The sequence below is a fragment of the Camelina sativa genome, chromosome 3, assembly GCF_030686135.1.
Source record: "Camelina sativa cultivar CO46 ecotype springtype chromosome 3, ASM3068613v1".
Classification (NCBI taxonomy): domain Eukaryota; kingdom Viridiplantae; phylum Streptophyta; class Magnoliopsida; order Brassicales; family Brassicaceae; genus Camelina; species Camelina sativa.
Window position 1 is genome coordinate 6,159,829 of NC_141882.1, and position 17,093 is coordinate 6,176,921.

The 17,093-nt window shown below is 37.5% G+C and overlaps 4 protein-coding genes and 1 pseudogene across 6 annotated transcripts; 1 reads left to right on the forward strand and 4 right to left on the reverse strand.

Moving 5' to 3' along the window:
- Positions 1 to 4,589: 4,589 nt before the first annotated feature.
- LOC104773707 (DELLA protein GAI) lies at positions 4,590 to 6,864 on the forward strand. The gene has a single exon (XM_010498357.3). The coding sequence runs from the start codon at positions 4,994 to 4,996 to the stop codon at positions 6,587 to 6,589; it is 1,596 nt and encodes a 531-aa protein (XP_010496659.2). The 5' UTR covers positions 4,590 to 4,993; the 3' UTR covers positions 6,590 to 6,864.
- Positions 6,865 to 7,826: 962 nt separating this feature from the next.
- LOC104773718 (MLP-like protein 328) lies at positions 7,827 to 8,656 on the reverse strand (annotated as a pseudogene).
- Positions 8,657 to 9,926: 1,270 nt separating this feature from the next.
- LOC104773725 (MLP-like protein 328) lies at positions 9,927 to 10,826 on the reverse strand. Its single transcript, XM_010498371.3, has 2 exons — positions 10,510 to 10,826; positions 9,927 to 10,405 (listed from the first exon to the last, which is right to left on the reverse strand). The coding sequence occupies exons 1-2, from the start codon at positions 10,694 to 10,696 to the stop codon at positions 10,125 to 10,127; spliced, it is 468 nt and encodes a 155-aa protein (XP_010496673.1). The 5' UTR covers positions 10,697 to 10,826; the 3' UTR covers positions 9,927 to 10,124.
- A 581-nt stretch (positions 10,827 to 11,407) lies between these two features.
- Positions 11,408 to 12,263, reverse strand: LOC104773730 (MLP-like protein 328). Its single transcript, XM_010498380.2, has 2 exons — positions 11,967 to 12,263; positions 11,408 to 11,861 (listed from the first exon to the last, which is right to left on the reverse strand). The coding sequence occupies exons 1-2, from the start codon at positions 12,151 to 12,153 to the stop codon at positions 11,581 to 11,583; spliced, it is 468 nt and encodes a 155-aa protein (XP_010496682.1). The 5' UTR covers positions 12,154 to 12,263; the 3' UTR covers positions 11,408 to 11,580.
- Positions 12,264 to 12,911: 648 nt separating this feature from the next.
- Positions 12,912 to 16,878, reverse strand: LOC104773738 (O-fucosyltransferase 4-like). Of its 3 annotated transcripts, none has more exons than XM_010498393.3 (10): positions 16,155 to 16,878; positions 15,646 to 15,715; positions 15,363 to 15,430; positions 15,150 to 15,238; positions 14,855 to 15,052; positions 14,529 to 14,733; positions 14,239 to 14,406; positions 13,855 to 14,022; positions 13,584 to 13,774; positions 12,912 to 13,488 (listed from the first exon to the last, which is right to left on the reverse strand). In XM_010498393.3, the coding sequence occupies exons 1-10, from the start codon at positions 16,515 to 16,517 to the stop codon at positions 13,338 to 13,340; spliced, it is 1,671 nt and encodes a 556-aa protein (XP_010496695.2). In that variant the 5' UTR covers positions 16,518 to 16,878; the 3' UTR covers positions 12,912 to 13,337. The 3 variants fall into 3 exon arrangements, with proteins under 3 accessions (XP_010496695.2, XP_087364623.1, XP_087364624.1); XM_087508497.1 differs by having other exon boundaries at positions 16,150 to 16,859; XM_087508498.1 differs by having other exon boundaries at positions 15,150 to 15,213; positions 16,150 to 16,290.
- Positions 16,879 to 17,093: the final 215 nt, after the last annotated feature.

A 17,093-nucleotide genomic window follows, 5' to 3' on the forward strand; every position in this document is an offset into this window, starting at 1 on the left:
GGCATTCGGGTTCGGATCAGGTATTTCGGATTTTCGAGTTTTTGGATTTAGAGGTATAAGACCCGTTCGGGTATTTCTAGATTTCGGGTTCGGATCGGGTTCGGTTTGGATATTTCGGGTTTGGATTCGGATTACCCAAAGTTCACAAAACTCAAAAATTTAGTATCTAATTTAGTCTCAATTATTCAATTATATGCAATATATCTCAAAATTTAGAGTATTTTTTACTCAAATTTACTAATAAACAGTTTAAATACTTCAAATGATCTAAAATATCTAAAAATATGAATATTTTGGACATTTATATTATTAAAATTATGAATATTACTACTGTATATGAATAATGTGGGTATATTCGGATACCCATTCGGATTTCGGTTCGGATCAGGTTCAAGTTCGGGTTTTCGGATTTAGAGATTTAGAACCCGTTCGAGTATTTTACAATTTCGGATACGGGTTCGGATCGGGTTCAGATCGGATATTCGGATCCGGGTATTTTGCCCAGGCCTAGCTAGAGTCGTAGCGCCTATCTCCCTTGAGTCCAATTGCCAGAAGTTGGTCCCTCATGTGTTTATCAATGAGCTGAATAAGGCGGGGAGCAGGTTTCGGATTATCGTCCTGCTTCCTCCCATTTCTCTCATGCTAGAATGTGTTGATCGTTTGTTGCAGAACAGAGGAGGCGAGGAACTGCATAGTCTTATCGCTCGAGTTGCTGCAGGTCGAGTCAATTATCGAAGACCATGTAGTGGAGAACCGTGAACCGTAGACACCAGTAGCTAAATCTGTCCAAATTTCTGAACTAAAGCTACAAGAAAAAAATAAATGGTCCTTTATTTCTGCAGCATTATTGCATAACACACAAACCTCCTAATCCCCTCTATCTCCACGTGACCACTGTGCCATCGGATCCCCCGTTGAAAGTCGATTACGGATTGCAAGCCAAGTACAAAACACAGATTTGGGCGTTGAATGCGTAAACCAGACACAACGGAGTCTGAGTCTCTATAAAAGAGAGATTCATGAATCTGGTATAGATAGATATTAACAAGAGAATAAAAATCAAATCGAAGCAAGCCTACATGTGATATTCGATGTAGGGACACGTGCGTATGGTCTCACACCATTATGTTTTTATATCCCCCCACCCCGAGGACATCGCACGACACCTTGTGTCAGTCCAGTTCCAGATTTGCCGGCTTTATATTTATTTACTACGCTATTGCTGTATAGCTCTTTACATTTAAAACAATGTAACTAATTAATAATTATCCGCTTGAATGTTTCCAATTAATTTATACTCATTCGTGCTTCGATTCGCGACATACGAATGAATATACACGTAACGCGTGGATGTTACCCAAAGATCCCAAACCATTACATAATATACACATCGATGTTCGAAAAATTGGATGCAACAATGCAAGGTTCTAAAGCGTTAATTATATGTTACTCATCTTGTATTGCGCCTAAAACCAAAGTGTTAATTAAGTTGACATATACGAATAAATGTGATGACATGTTTTAATATGTTATAATTTTAGTGTATCAAGGTTTGAGCACGAGTTATAAATCATGTTTTCTTTCACTTTGACCATCTGATTTGATTATCCCTTTGTTGGCTATTCGAATCTTTCTGGCACAAAATATGATTTAGAAAATAAAGAAAGCACACGACTTCACATACTTGAATATTTTTAAAAAACTAGCATTATAATCATATTTAAGATACTGATTATTGAAATATTGATGTTTTACATCGTACATATAGTTGCAAATAATTGCAGAATGTCTAGTATGCCTTTATTGTTATCATTTCTGTATTCAAACTTTATTTACAAGCCCGTGCCGATATAAAAATAAAATGGTTCACCTGTTAATCAAATCATAAATCCGATAGTGGTAGTAGATATTGGAAGGTTGAAGCAAAAACTAAGGAAAAAAAAAACATTTTAAAGAAGGAATATTATACACGTATAGTTTAAAATAAATGCAACACAATACAGACTCGTAACGGCAAGGTGTAGATATGGTTACGGTGTTTTTTGCATTTGGCGAAAGCTGGATGACATGGGTACGAACACCACGTGAATGGACCAGAATTGATCGTACGCTACAATTACCAGATCGACGATGGTAACAGAAGAACGCTAACTTTCATGCTTAAACGGCGACACCTGTCCAGACTGGCTTGAGCTGTCTCCTACCATGCCAGTTTGATTGGTTCGTACGTCATGCCCACTCACAGAAAAAGTTACCGTCTGATTTTGATAAATTAAATTAACTGAAGCCTCCTAATTCACCAACAAGAGCCTTCCCTTCCCATCAACCCATTTCAATCATGTTCCTTATAAACTAGCCAAATGTGTTTCTGATTAACATACACATATGACATATAGTATAGTTTAGTTTCCTAAGTAACAACTTCTTAAACATGTATTTATATGCAAATGAATGGAAGAAAGCAAAAAGAAAGCAGTAATAGTAATATTCATGTGTTTTTTGTGCCCTTGTCAGTTATCACCCACGAGTGGTCTCCCTGCCACCTCATATAGTTTTTTGACAATTCATATATTTTTTGGTCTGTCTCTTTAATTTCGTGCTGATGTATTTTATGCATAAGTGTCTATAAATTAATCTTATAATAAAATTTAATAAGTAATCCGATTTCCAAAATACTTTGTTTCAAAATGGCAATTTCTGTAATGAACATGCATATATCAAGTTATATTGGCTTTTTACTTTACTTTAGAAAAAGTTGTTTATCGATACAAAGCACACTAAATTTCCATGACATATGATATGACACCATTTTCATTTGCTATCTTCTCCACTAACTAATAGTCTTATACAAGAAAGGAACCAATGAGAGGATTTTTTTTGTTTCTTTGGTTAATCAACGAGAGTACTTGATTATCAAGTAAGACGATAAGCAATCAAGTAAAAAGAACTAGTTATATATATAAAAAATATCAAGTAAGAAACTTTGAACATCTTTTTGTTTATTTATCTTTGCTAGTAAATTTACACACACCGCAAGTCTTCGGTAAGTGTTTCTTCAGAGATCTAATATTCTCACGTGCAAGATTTTTAGCACATGGAGAATGTATAATCTATCACTACTATTTTTATTTATTTATTGTTTTTTTAAAAACAGTCTTCTTTGAAAGCTACGAATAGATAAGAGTCGTATAAATTTGTGACGTCGATCCATACTATATACTCTGAAATATAAACATAGGAAATAAATAATGCATGATTTCATTATGCATCTGATACTTATATGTGAAGCTGGGTAAGATAAAAATAAAAATTTGAGATATGTAAACTATGAAACTTAAGAAATATTAATATAGAACCATGTAAACAATGGAGCGGTAAATTGAATGGTTTGAATGGTCCATTCATACGAGGGCAGTTCACACAGCGGGAGTGGTCCGTCTCAGGGCCTAAAAAGGGTATAAAAAATTTGGACACGTGTAATAATCACATGGACTCGTTGGGACCACGCTCTAAATGGTGTACGTACGGTCTGTGCGCGTCAATGGTCTATAAGGGTCCCTTGTTACACGTGGAGCCATCACATGTTGTCAGTTCTGATTTTTTATGAAATAATCTCAAAAAAAGATTTAGTGGGACTATAGTTATTTTTTGTGTGCCTGTGTGGTAATCTTATTTTGATTTAAAGACGGAGAGGCCGTAAGCGACGGCGTTTAAGTACATACTAGAATTGTATTTTACAATTTTAACTACAAATAGCCACCAAAAAAATAATAAATAATCGACGGCTATTGTTTAAAGAGAACGAATCTAAATTGTATTCAAATTTAACTATATGGGAAAAGGGAGTTAAATTGGTATTGGGTAGATATTTGGAAAATGATTTTTATTCTGTTTTACTTTTGTACCCCCTTGCTTGAAACATGCCTACATTATTACAAAGGAAGCTAGGGGCACTCAAATTGTATGATGAACTCAAATTTCAGCTTCTTTTTTTTTTTTTTAATGTGTGTGTGGAAGTTTAATTATTATGCTTCTGGGAAAGGCTTTCAGTTCCCCATCAAAAGAACATACATATATAAAGTCTTCTGTAATTAATGAAAATGTTAGTTCTTATCCACTTTCACAGATAAAAAAGATAACATGGTTAAAATATATTTTTTTTGTTAGAAAAGGAGGTTTTTTAAAAAAAAAAATTTATGGCTTTTATCAATCTAATCTAAAATGGGAAAACGTCATAGTCTCCCTCTCTATCTCTCTTTTGATTAAAATGGAGTATTAATCTCTCATAATGGGTTTAATGATTGTTTACTTTTTCAATATAAAAGTTTAATTGATTCTAATAAATAAATTTAATCAAATAAAATTAGTATTAAGATACCTAAACTTTTGTTACAAAAAAAATATCTTCATTTTTAGATCAAAAGATACAACAATCATACAAAACCAACACAACAAAATATTTTTTAAAAAAGCAACAAATAAAGTAAACTGTAACACTATAATAACATGACAATCTTCTTTAGTTGTTCAAAAAAAATTGTATGACCATTATTTATATATATACTAAAAAAAGAATGTTGCAATAGAGAAAATAATAGTAAGTGTTGGTGTGTGTTTCAGAGTTTTCAACCTTATCGTTTAGAGCGGTAGATGTTGCTGTTAGCCCTCTGATCCATGATTCATCGGACATCGAGCCCCATCACCACCCCTGCCCCTTTCTTTTTTATTTTATTTTATCTTTCTCTATAATTTATATTTTCTCTCTCTATTTCTTGACTACAATTTTGTGATAATAATTAGAAGTGGTAGTAAATAGAGAGAGAGTGCATCCCAAATAAAAAATCCAAACTAAGCAAGTCCCAACCAATCCCCGAAGCTAAAGATTCTTCTTCTTTTTCAGTCTCTTCCTTCACCCAACAAGTCCCAAAAAGCAAAAACCTAGATCCGACATTGAAGGGAAACCTTTTTTTTTGTTTTTCTTTAGATCCAAACCATGAAAAGAGATCATCAAGATAATATGAAGGAAGAAGAAGACGATTGTAACAACGGCATGGACGAGCTTTTAGCTGTTCTTGGTTACAAAGTTAGGTCATCAGAAATGGCTGATGTTGCTCAGAAGCTTGAGCAGCTTGAAGTTATGATGTCGAATGTTCAAGAACACGATCTTTCTCACCTCGCTACTGAGACCGTTCACTACAACCCAGCCGAGCTTTACACGTGGCTTGATTCTATGCTCTCCGACCTGAACCCTCCCTCTTCTAACTCCGACTACGATCTCAAAGCTATTCCCGGTGACGCTATTCTCAACCATCACTTCGCTGTCGATTCGTCTTCTTCCTCTAACCACGGCGGCGGCGGCGGTGATGCGAATGCTACTACGAACAAGCGGTTGAAATGCTCTAACGGCACGACGGTGGCGACAGCGACAACAGCGGCGGGTGAGTCGACTCGTCCTGTAGTCCTGGTCGACTCGCAGGAGAACGGCGTGCGTCTCGTTCACGCGCTTTTGGCTTGCGCTGAAGCTGTTCAGAGTGAGAATCTGACTCTAGCGGAGGCTCTGGTGAAACAAATCGGATTCTTAGCCGTGTCTCAGATCGGAGCGATGAGAAAAGTCGCTACTTACTTCGCCGAGGCACTAGCGCGGCGGATCTACCGTCTCTCACCGTCGCAGAGCCCGATCGACCACTCTCTCTCCGATACTCTTCAGATGCACTTCTATGAGACTTGTCCTTACCTCAAGTTCGCTCATTTCACGGCGAATCAAGCCATTCTCGAAGCTTTTCAAGGGAAGAAGAGAGTTCATGTCATCGATTTCTCTATGAGCCAAGGTCTTCAATGGCCGGCGCTTATGCAGGCTCTTGCGCTTCGACCTGGTGGTCCTCCTGTTTTCCGGTTAACCGGGATTGGTCCACCGGCGCCGGATAATTTCGATTACCTTCACGAGGTTGGTTGTAAGCTGGCTCACTTAGCTGAGGCGATTCATGTGGAGTTCGAGTACAGAGGATTTGTGGCTAACACTTTGGCCGATCTTGATGCGTCGATGCTTGAGCTTAGACCGAGTGAGATTGAATCTGTTGCGGTTAACTCTGTTTTCGAGCTTCACAAGCTATTGGGACGACCTGGTGCGATTGACAAGGTTCTTGGTGTGGTGAATCAGATCAAACCGGAGATTTTCACTGTTGTTGAGCAGGAATCGAACCATAATAGTCCGGTTTTCTTAGACCGGTTTACCGAGTCGTTGCATTACTACTCGACGTTGTTTGACTCGTTGGAAGGTGTGCCGAGTGGTCAAGACAAGGTCATGTCGGAGGTTTACTTGGGTAAACAGATTTGCAATGTTGTGGCTTGTGATGGACCTGACCGAGTCGAGCGTCACGAAACGTTAAGTCAATGGAGGAACCGGTTCGGTTCAGCAGGGTTTTCGGCGGCACATCTTGGTTCGAATGCGTTTAAGCAAGCGAGTATGCTATTGGCTCTGTTTAACGGCGGAGAGGGTTATCGGGTTGAGGAGAGTGACGGATGTCTCATGTTGGGTTGGCACACTCGACCGCTCATAGCCACATCTGCTTGGAAACTCTCTACCGATTAGATGGTGGTCTAATGAATTTGATGAATCGAGTCGAGTTGATTGGATCAGTTTGACCGGTTATGATGAGATATGTTCCGACCGAACCAAAACTAAATCCTACTGGTTTTCCCTTTGTCACTTGTTAAGATCTTTTATCTTCATTATATTAGGGTTAATTGAAAAATTTTAATCTCACTTTGGAGAGTTCCTTTTTGGTTGCATGTGACATTGGTGGGTAAATTGGATAGGCAAAAATAGATATATGTAATTGTTTGAAATAAATTCTTTTTTATCTTTTTTGAATGTCACCAACTATGCCTATATTTATTCATTGTAATGACTAATGAACCTAATTAATCTGTCTCTTATATATAAATAGTGAGCTAATTCTCATGAATATGCTCTTTTAATGTGCATCGTAATATAGGTGGACCAGATTATTCTAACAATGCTAAGTCACTTTCAGTTGTTTCTTGTTAAATTTTTAAAAGTTAATAAAAAGAAAGCCGAAAAGCTATAAATGTCCTCCTTTTTGATAATAATAATGTATCTGAAAGATATAGCACACGGTTATTTATATTCAACGCCAACTGCATATACATAATTCCATATATGATATGTGTAAAATTGGGAGATGCATATTCAACGCCAATTGATCATATGATGTTCTTTGTAAATGAAAATTGAAATTGGTTAAAGAACTTGTTTAAGAGATTAAGAGAATCATTAGACATAGGTGGTCGTAGACTTCACTCGTGACCCTTTGGTATATATTATCATATATGGTTGAGTGACCATGACATTTGATCGTTTATAATGAATAAAAAGCGGGTTGATGGTTGATCATAGTAAACTTTTGCTACCCCACATATATAGGCCGAATAAGTGCTAATGGGCCTTAACAAACATTCCCTCACAATGAAACATGATTCTAATGGTAGTAGTACTAATTACAAGTTAAAAAATCATGAATCAGAAAACTCGAATTGAATGGAGTGAACAGTGTCACGGCCGGAAATCGAAAGCAAGTAGAAGTAGTTCAGAAAAAAGAGAGAAATTTTGAGGTGAGAATTGGCAAAACAGAGGATTCTAAAATCTAGGGTTTGTTTATACAGAAGGGAGAGGAGATGTGAGAGAGTCTTTCGACGGAGAAAATATTTGCATGTCTTTAATTTTGTTTCAGAATAATGAGAGTCATGTGACAATATATACATTTTAGGGAATATATTATGCGCTTTATATCGTACACAAAATCGCATAGCTAACACAAATTTATTTTATTACGAACACACGTACATAACAACATCAACTATTCATCAAAGACATATGGATACATACAAGACCGCCATTATTACTAGCACAACATGTACAAAGGAAAAAGAGGCGGATGATAAAGACACGTACGAGACAAACACAAAAGATACACATGCATAAGGATTATTTACGACGGTGACCATGGAGGGTTCTTAAGCCTTGTTCTGGCCCTTGAGGATGTGGTCGTCCATGTCAGCAACTAAGCTCTGGACAAACTTCATGTACTTGGTGGGTTCGGGGGAGTCTTCCTTCCGCTTCTCCCGTATCAGAGTGACTTGGGAATAAACTGTAAGATGACATCATACACTTTGTACTCCTCCATCACGTGGCCGTCTAGCCCTCTGAACGTCAACGCCATCTTCTCGTCGTCTATCTCTCTCTTCTCCTTGATGACTTCCGGCTTCCCATCTTCACACACACACAATTTTAGTCCATATTACAAAATAGATAACATCAATCCTCGTATGAACATAAAGAGATAGAGTAAAGTAGGGACTGATTGTGTCGTTCCAAGATTTAATGGAGCCGTGGGAGTCCCAGTCGCCGTCGTGGTCGGTGACACCTTGGATATGGTGGCCGATGACGTCCGGGACGATGTTGTTTTGGCTCCTCCATCTCCTGTAGTGTTTCTCCGCCAACCCCTTCAGTGGTACTTCCGCCACGTATGTTCCTGTCAACGCCATTTCTTTCTTGATTGATTCTTTTGTTTTGAAATGTGTCAAGTGTATATTTTGATGCAAAAACTCAACTGTCGCCCTTCCTTTATATACACAAAAACTGACCACAACACTACAAGATATAAAAACGGCTACATATATACACACATAAATATTATATATAGTCTCTTTTAATTATATGGTTTAATTAGTTCTTTTAATTAGAAATAAAGGTTTCATTCGTCCAACATCTACTAAATCCTGAATATGAATGCTTAGTTTAACCTCAGAGATTGACAAAAAAAAAAAAAAAAAAAAAGTTTAACCTCGATCAGAAATAAAATCTTGCATCTGTATATCGTTTCTTTGTGGACTAGTAGATGTTGAGTTAGATATTGTTCAACTTATATAACGTTGGACAGTACTATGTGATTAGTAAAAAAATGTAAATCACTTCTCTCCTAATTTTTTTGTAAAGTGATTGATGTAACGAATTTAATATTTATTGTCGATTTGATTTTGTTTGCTAAACAAACACCTTAAACTAATTTTGAAGTCTTACTCTCTGCTTCTACACAAGTAAAATTTTAAATTAAACCAAAAAAGTCCCAAAACTATATTTAGACAACCTATTAATCGAACAGATAACTTGTCTTGTGTATTAGGTTTAAGTCTCAGACCGATTCAAGTTAGTTTTTTTTTTGTTTTCTTATCATAACTAAAACGTTCAATAGTCATAGGTGACGGATTATTGACTGGATTATCAATGATTCATTAGATAAATACCGAAAAAAGACAAGAAAAAAAAAAGTCAAGGCGAAAGAGACGATATTATGCGTAATTTAGTGATCATCAACGTCATAGTGATATTGGTGCTCCACACGTGTGGTCTAAGTGTCCGCATGTCCATCTATCCCTCACGTGTAGATTGTTTGCACCCTATATCACGTTCTAATCATCGACTTTAATACGTTCTTATCAAACATGAATATATATATGGAAATCCGTTAAGTTGAAGACTTCTAACTCATATATATATATATATATATAAAAAAAAAGACTTCTAACTCATATTACTGATAAATATGAGTGTTAATCTGTACAGAGGATATTTGCATGTGTGTTAATTAGTGTTATTCAAAATATTTGCATGTTTTCTTTTGTATTAGATTAATGGATGTTTTGGATTTTGGTTAGTCACTCTATTTGCCTTGGATTTTTGTTTGTTTTGCACTTCTTTTTAATGAAATTAATTATGTAGTGATAGCCTGCTTATTATGAGGCTATCCTAATAATTAACATTATGAGCTCTTTTGCATACCTTACATAATAGTATAATACTGTATAGCCGACGACACACAAATATTATAATACGAACACCAACCAAATACACCATAACAACACCAAATTATCAGACAGAGATGATACAGATAAGCTTATAAGGACCGCCATTATTCTCAGCATGTAAAATGTACACAGGGCGGATGATCATGTACGAAACAAACACAAAAGACACACACATATATACATATAGAGGACGTTTCTTTATTTTTCTTAGTTAAATTAAAGATGGTCACCCCTAACAATTACGCTTTACTCTGGTCCTTGAGGATGTGGTCGTCCATGTCAGCCGCCAAGCTCGTGGCGAACTTCATGTACTTGATGGGCTCTGGAGAGTCTTCGTTGCGCTTCTCCCATATCATAGTGACTTTGTAGACGCAACCTTCTTCAGACTTTGGGACGAACTGGAAGATGACGTCATACACCTTAAGCTGTTCCATCACGTGACCATCCAGCCCTCTAAATGTCACCGTCATCTTCTTGTCGTCAAACTCTCTCTTCTCCTTAAACACCTCTTGCTTCCCATCTTCATACGCATGAATTTTACATTAATATAGAGAAACCCTAGCTTGTAATAAACGTTTCCAAATAAACAAAGGGCGAGAGAGAGAGATAGAGTAACGTGGAAACCGCATGTGTAGTTCCAGGACTTGATGGCTCCGTGGGTGTCCCAGTCGCCTTCGTGAACAGTGACACCTTGGATGTGATGGCCAATGACGTCGGGGAAGAGGTGGTTTTCGGTTTTCCACCTTTTGTAGTGTTTCTCCGCCGACCCTTTCAGAGGAACCTCTGTCACATATGTTCCTGACGGCGCCATGATGAAGCTTCTAAAAAGTTTTTGATTACTTGTCCTTGAAAGTGTGTAAGCCAATTGTTTGTTTGCTATCTCGGGGTGGATGCAAAAACGAAAGCCTCATGCACCCTTCGTTTATATATACCAACTCGTCACAACATTACAAGAAACCAGATATATATGTACGACTTTTCAAGAATCAAACTTATATTAAAATCAACATATTATTCTACTTAAAAATTATCTTTGATTAATAATTTTGAACTGTAGCGTTTTGATTAAATTTCGTTTGTCTTTTAGTTACAAAAATGTTACGGTAGAACAAAAAAAGTGTAACGTTCGAATATAAAGGACCTCACCTGGCCGAAAGAGACGGATAAAGAAAAAAGTAGGTGCTACTCGACGTCATAGTGATATTGGTAGTCCACACGTGTGGTCTATGTTTCCTCATCTTTACTCTTTGGTTTCGATGCTTTGCATATATACCTTCTAACTTTCTGATGTCTAACTATATTGATCTAACTATCATAGTTTAGAATGATATAGAGACACTATTAAAAACCTCTCATATATATATGTGCCGTTGCAGCTTATCATGTAGGTGAGAAATAATATTTCATCAGATCGCCGTAGTTTTTTTTCTTTTTCTTTTTGAGAATGAAGTTACAAATTAGGCGATCCATAATTTTGAAAATAGCTTGGCAACAATATGGTGACAACAAAAAAAAATAACAATAAACGAACAACAATACTGATATAAATAAGTTAACGTTGGATAGACAACGTACACCATAATGATATAAGGAAGTAGAAATATGTCATGTACGAGATGAACTTTTTTTAAGAAAAACGTACATATAAAAATATAGTTAAAGGAGGATGTGATGATATGATTAAGCATCGATCCATTATTCCTGCTGGTTCTGGAGGATGTGGCCATCCATGTCAGCAACCATCTTCTCGAGGAACTTCATGAACATGGTGGGCTCTGCAGAGCCTTCAGTGCGTTTCTCCCAATATACACTAACTTTGCATAAGCAGCCATCATTTCTGGACTCGGGGATGAATTGTAAGTTTGCGATATACACCTTAAGCTCCTCCATGACTTGACCATCTAGCGCATTGAATGTCACCGCCATCTTCTCGTCGTCCATCTCTATTCTCTCCTTAAACACTTCTTCCTTCCCATCTTAATTACACACACAAATACCACATTTCATTTACACATATATAGGTTTATATCATGTCAATCATTTGTATGTTATATATAGAGATAATGATTAGAAATACGAACCAAGATTGTACTTCCAGCTCTTGATGGCGCCGGGAGAGTCCCATTCGCCTTCGTGGAGGGTAATACCATGGATGAGGTGGCCGATGGCGTCAGGGACGAGATGATTCTCGCTCTTCCACCTTTTGTAGTGTTTCTCGGCCGATCCTTTTAGAGGCACATCCGTCACGTATGTTCCTGACATGGCCATTGATGAATTAGTTAGCTATCGATAGGTTTCTTTGATGGAACTAAGTATTTTTTCTTCCTTTATATATACAAGATTAACACGTAAGCTACATTAACAACGAAATTGGTAATACGGCTTTTCAAATAGTCGACAGTTTCAATATATCTAAACAATTATGGTCACGTATTGTATGCACGTTATCGCCTGTTCTGATAGTTAAATTAATCAATTAATATGTTATTTGATATAATTCGTATCTCTGATTTTACTTTATTATTTCATGTGCTTATTACAAATATCTATATTTTTATGCGCTTATTTCTTTCTTTAAATCTATTTTTAAAGAAACTCGAACAGCAGAAATTATAAAGAAAGAAAAAAAGATGCCAGCTACATATTCTGCCTGACACAAAATTTCCAATTATATATATTTGTCAACTCTGAAAAATGAAAAGTCTAGTTATAGTTGAAATAATTAAATCAAGGTCCTTCTTTTTAGACTTAACAAGTTCAATAATAGAGGTGTTATCTGGATTACTTGATATTGAAGAAAAATTAGGATACGTCTCCCTTAATGTGCAACAATAGCTGGAATTGATACATTCTTTTTGGCAGGAATGTACAACAAAAGGTCTAATTTGTAAGGTTGATAATCAGTTGCAGCCATTTAGGAGCATCACTCCATGTATGTTCGATTTTAGAACCGGATACACCAATTTGTACAAGGAGAGAGATTTACTTGGAAGATCACTCACAAGAATATAAACAATTAAACAGAATTTAAACAAGACAAAAAATTAAACCAAAAAGGAACCGATCAATGTACACAAAACTTTTTTGGAAGCTTTCTTATCCCCTGTGACTCTATGGCCGACCCTACAGTTATTTATTTCTGAGCAAACCCAACCAATAGACACCAAATATACAAAAACGCAAACGCTCTGCAAAACATCAAAATGCTATCCTCTTCTCCCAGAAACAAAAGGTTGGATCTTGGTGGGAGCTAATCACAGTTCATCGTGTTAGATACATCAGCTTCAATGTGTCAAAAAATCTCCCCCAAGGGAGAAGTTGCGAAGTCCCTGCATGCGCAGACTAGTCCTCTCTCTCTCTCTCGCTGTTTGGATGCGGATGTGACCAAAGAATTGAAAGAATTGTGTAAATAAAAGAAGGAATGCACCAGAATTTTCCAGTGAAAGAATGTGTCAGGTGGCTGATGCTGTTGTTTTGTTCTTCCGGCACATACAGTCAGGGCAAGGGAATATGTAAATAGAGTCACTAGGTCGTTTCAGCTCAAACCCCTTGGAGTCACTATGGGACCTCATGCTTAGCATTTGCCGTTTAAAACTTCTCCATCTGCCGGTAAATGTCAGAAACAACCATTGAGGGACCAACCAGATACTATCAACTAAAAATCATGTTTGTACGTCGAAGAGGTGAGGAGTCGTTACCCCAACTTTGGATTGTCAAAGAGTACGGCTAACTTTCGCTTGTCTGGCCGAATCGTCTTCGAATGCCCTCCGAACAAATACCTCCGATGCCCCATGAGGAAATGAGGGAAGTTTCCACCTTGAGTTGTCACAAATACTTCACTGTGGAGACACACCGTGTAATCTAGCGCAGCCATTCTCGAGGAGAAGTTCTGAATAAAGACATATAGTCTTATGTAAGTCAGAAAATATTCATCACGTGAAAGTGCTAACAGTGGAAGATCACGGAAACCTTAAAAGGGGCCACTTCTTCCTCAGACGCAAGCATCTCCTTCGTCTGTAGATTAGGGAACATCTCGAGTAGTGGAGCCATAGTTCTACTCGCGCTATATATTGGGCCAGCTGCAAGGTATATATATGTGCTTTTGTTGAACCCCATTCCTCTCAGCATCAAACCCACCTGATAGGTATACAAGCAAGAAAATTGAACCAAAGGGAATAAGATTCTCTGCTCACATTATTGCTCACAATGGTTAGCACTTTGAACAACTACTCTGATTATTCCAAAGCAGTATCCATGGATGACTATAAGACGAAAATATAACAATTAATATAGACCACCGTTGTGCATAGTAGAGGCTAGAGAAGTTGCAGAACCAAAAGAACTTATGATTACCTCTAAAGGAGTTAAAGGGCATTTTCCATTGAGCCTGTTTGCTCCTGGTCGTATCACACGACCTGGTTTTGTGAACTTCCCTTTCCATCCCCTTTCTCTCGCCGCAATCATGTCTTGTTTTTCTTGGTTACCACCATCAAATACACAACAAGAAAAAGCTACCATATCCTGCAACATGGTCTTATAGTGTATTATATCTCTCACGTCGACAGATCTGTTTTCAGAAATATACAGCCATGACAAAGACCAGTGGCAGATTCAAGAAGCGTTGGACTTTACAGGTAACAAACCTCTTCAAAACGAAGATGCACAGAAACATACTTGCCAGCATTGTTTGCACTAAGCTCCTTCATTTTCTTCACCAGTGTTTCTCCTTGGGTCAGTATAGGTTTCGAAAATCGCAAGGCTATATTATTTGCCAAACATCTAAATCTCTGGATAGCTCGAGGAGCATCAAACGAAAGTCTATTCGCAAATGGGGAAATTCTTATAACCCTGTGCCGTGAAAAAAACAACAAATAATTCAAAACCCGTTTGTATAACAAAATATATAGTCCCTTACACAAAAACAAGACAGTTTATTATTGAAAGTAACTTTTATTAAGGTGTGACTCACTTCTCTTCAAGCAGCTTTGGCAGGACTGAGTCCCGGTAATAGGAGGTGGGTGCCCATGCTTTAACTCTGAAGTTGTAGACATTTGTCAAGTTATAGTCAAAACGCTCCATTAAGTATTCAGGAACTGTATCGACCACCCGCACATCATTTGCTAAGGTATCGATAAAGTATTCTTCATCATAGATGTCTCCAAATTTACTGCAAGGAAAACACTCTGTAAGAAAGTGGTTGAAACAGGAATGGCTTTGCTAAATTTACAACACATGGAGAAGATATGAAAACAAATATCCGAAACCTCGGATCTTTCCATATGCTGTGATAGTGAAAGTTGGGAATTACAAGGGTCGCATTTAGGTAGCCTGCCACAGCAACCGCATTGCATATCTAAGCAAAACATGGTAGACTACAAGTCAACAGCTTTACCTTAGACAAGGTAGCCAGAAAAGTGCAAGAAGACTTGAGTGAAACAAATCAATTTGATGTAAGATGAAAAGATAGATAAACCTACCGAAGTGCGCTGCTGATTCAAGCCTCCATTAGCCTCGATGAATATGAAACCATTTGACTCAGGCAAAACTACAATTGTCGTCAACACACAACAAAGATAAAAAATCATAAATTATGACCCTAAGCCAGTGTAATTAACTAATTCTATATTCTTCAGGGCTTTATTGGTGATGTCTTTTCCCATTAAAGTGAGAAGCTTGCCATGAAATGCATCACCAATGTTGTAACTTATTGCATAGGACAAGCACAATTATTAAGAAAGTAGGAAAGCTATGTAATAATACCTCCAGTAGACTTGTTCACACATGGCTTCCATTCCACACCTTTATAAGAACGTTTCCAAATCGTTGATATCTAAAAAAATACAAATTTCATTGACAAAACGTGAGAAAGGATATAGCATGTACCAAATTAGGTGACAATACGTAGCTATATAGAGAAGAAAACAGCAGTATCACTGGCATGAACGAACCACACAAACAAAGTAGGGACAATGACAAAACAGAGCTATACATTCTCCTAAACATTTATACTCTCTAAATGGATCCAATACTAAAACTCATGAGAAATGCAATTAGAGCTGAAACTAGATGACATGGTTTTATAGTGAAGGCAGGGATCGAGATTAATAAAAAAGACTTAACAACATCATAAAGAGATCCAAATTGTGTCATGAATTGGAATAGTTGAGCTCACAAGTAACCAAATCGAGAGATGAAACTATCTTAAGTGTAGACAAGACAATGGCGACATTTCTCAAAAAGGATTTCACAAAAGCGGAGGCAAACCTCACCGCATCGGCCGTGGTGTTATCGGCGTCGATATCGGCGCGGAGCCTAGCGTAAACCTGCGGGCTCCTGTAAACGGATCCCGGAGCGGGACGGCGGTGGATGATTGGAGCGGCATCAAAGGAGGCGACGCGCATGTGAAAGAACATACAGGAGACGTAGATGAGAGGAGCGAACAGGAGAATTCCCTGACGACGGAGAAGAACAGATAAAAGGATCCATGAGATACGGTGAGGGAATGTAGTCCGAGTTTGGTGTTGCCCGGAGGATTTAGAGCGGGTCCGGCAGAGACGAGGTGAAGGCGGCGGAGAAGGTGTAGCTGGAAGCCGATTTTGAATCGACAGATCTCTCTCCACCTGGGATATCATCTGTTTCCCTTCTCTTCTCTCTCTCTCTCTCTCTTTCCTTCGTCAGTGCGCTACGCCATTACAAAATAATAACAATAATGAATGAATGAATACATATATCATTGCATTGTTTGCGACGGTCGACAATGGCAGGCAGGTGGCAAACGCCGATTGCACAGATTTGTCCCGGCGGCGAAACTGTGTCTGTGACACACAACACACTTTTTTATTTATTTAGTTTTTGTGCGCTCGTGCGGTGGATGCCGTGATCGCTTATTTTGATCACATGCACTTTTTTTATTGGCTCCTTCTGTGTTTCTTTTACTTCTTTCAATTTACAGATTTCGTTTTTAAACGGAAACTATCTTTTATCTAATATGGTGAAATTCAATGCACCAGTTTCTTCTTATTATCGTCTAATTTGTATTGGAAGAGTGAATTAACCAAATATAGCAATGAGTTAATTACAACTTTTCTTTTGGGTTAGCAAGGCCAATGAGTTTAGTTACAACTTTTCTTTTGGGTTAGCAAGGCCAAAGTATTTAGTTCAAACTTCAAACAAACTACATACTAAAACTGAAGTCGCGACAAAAGACA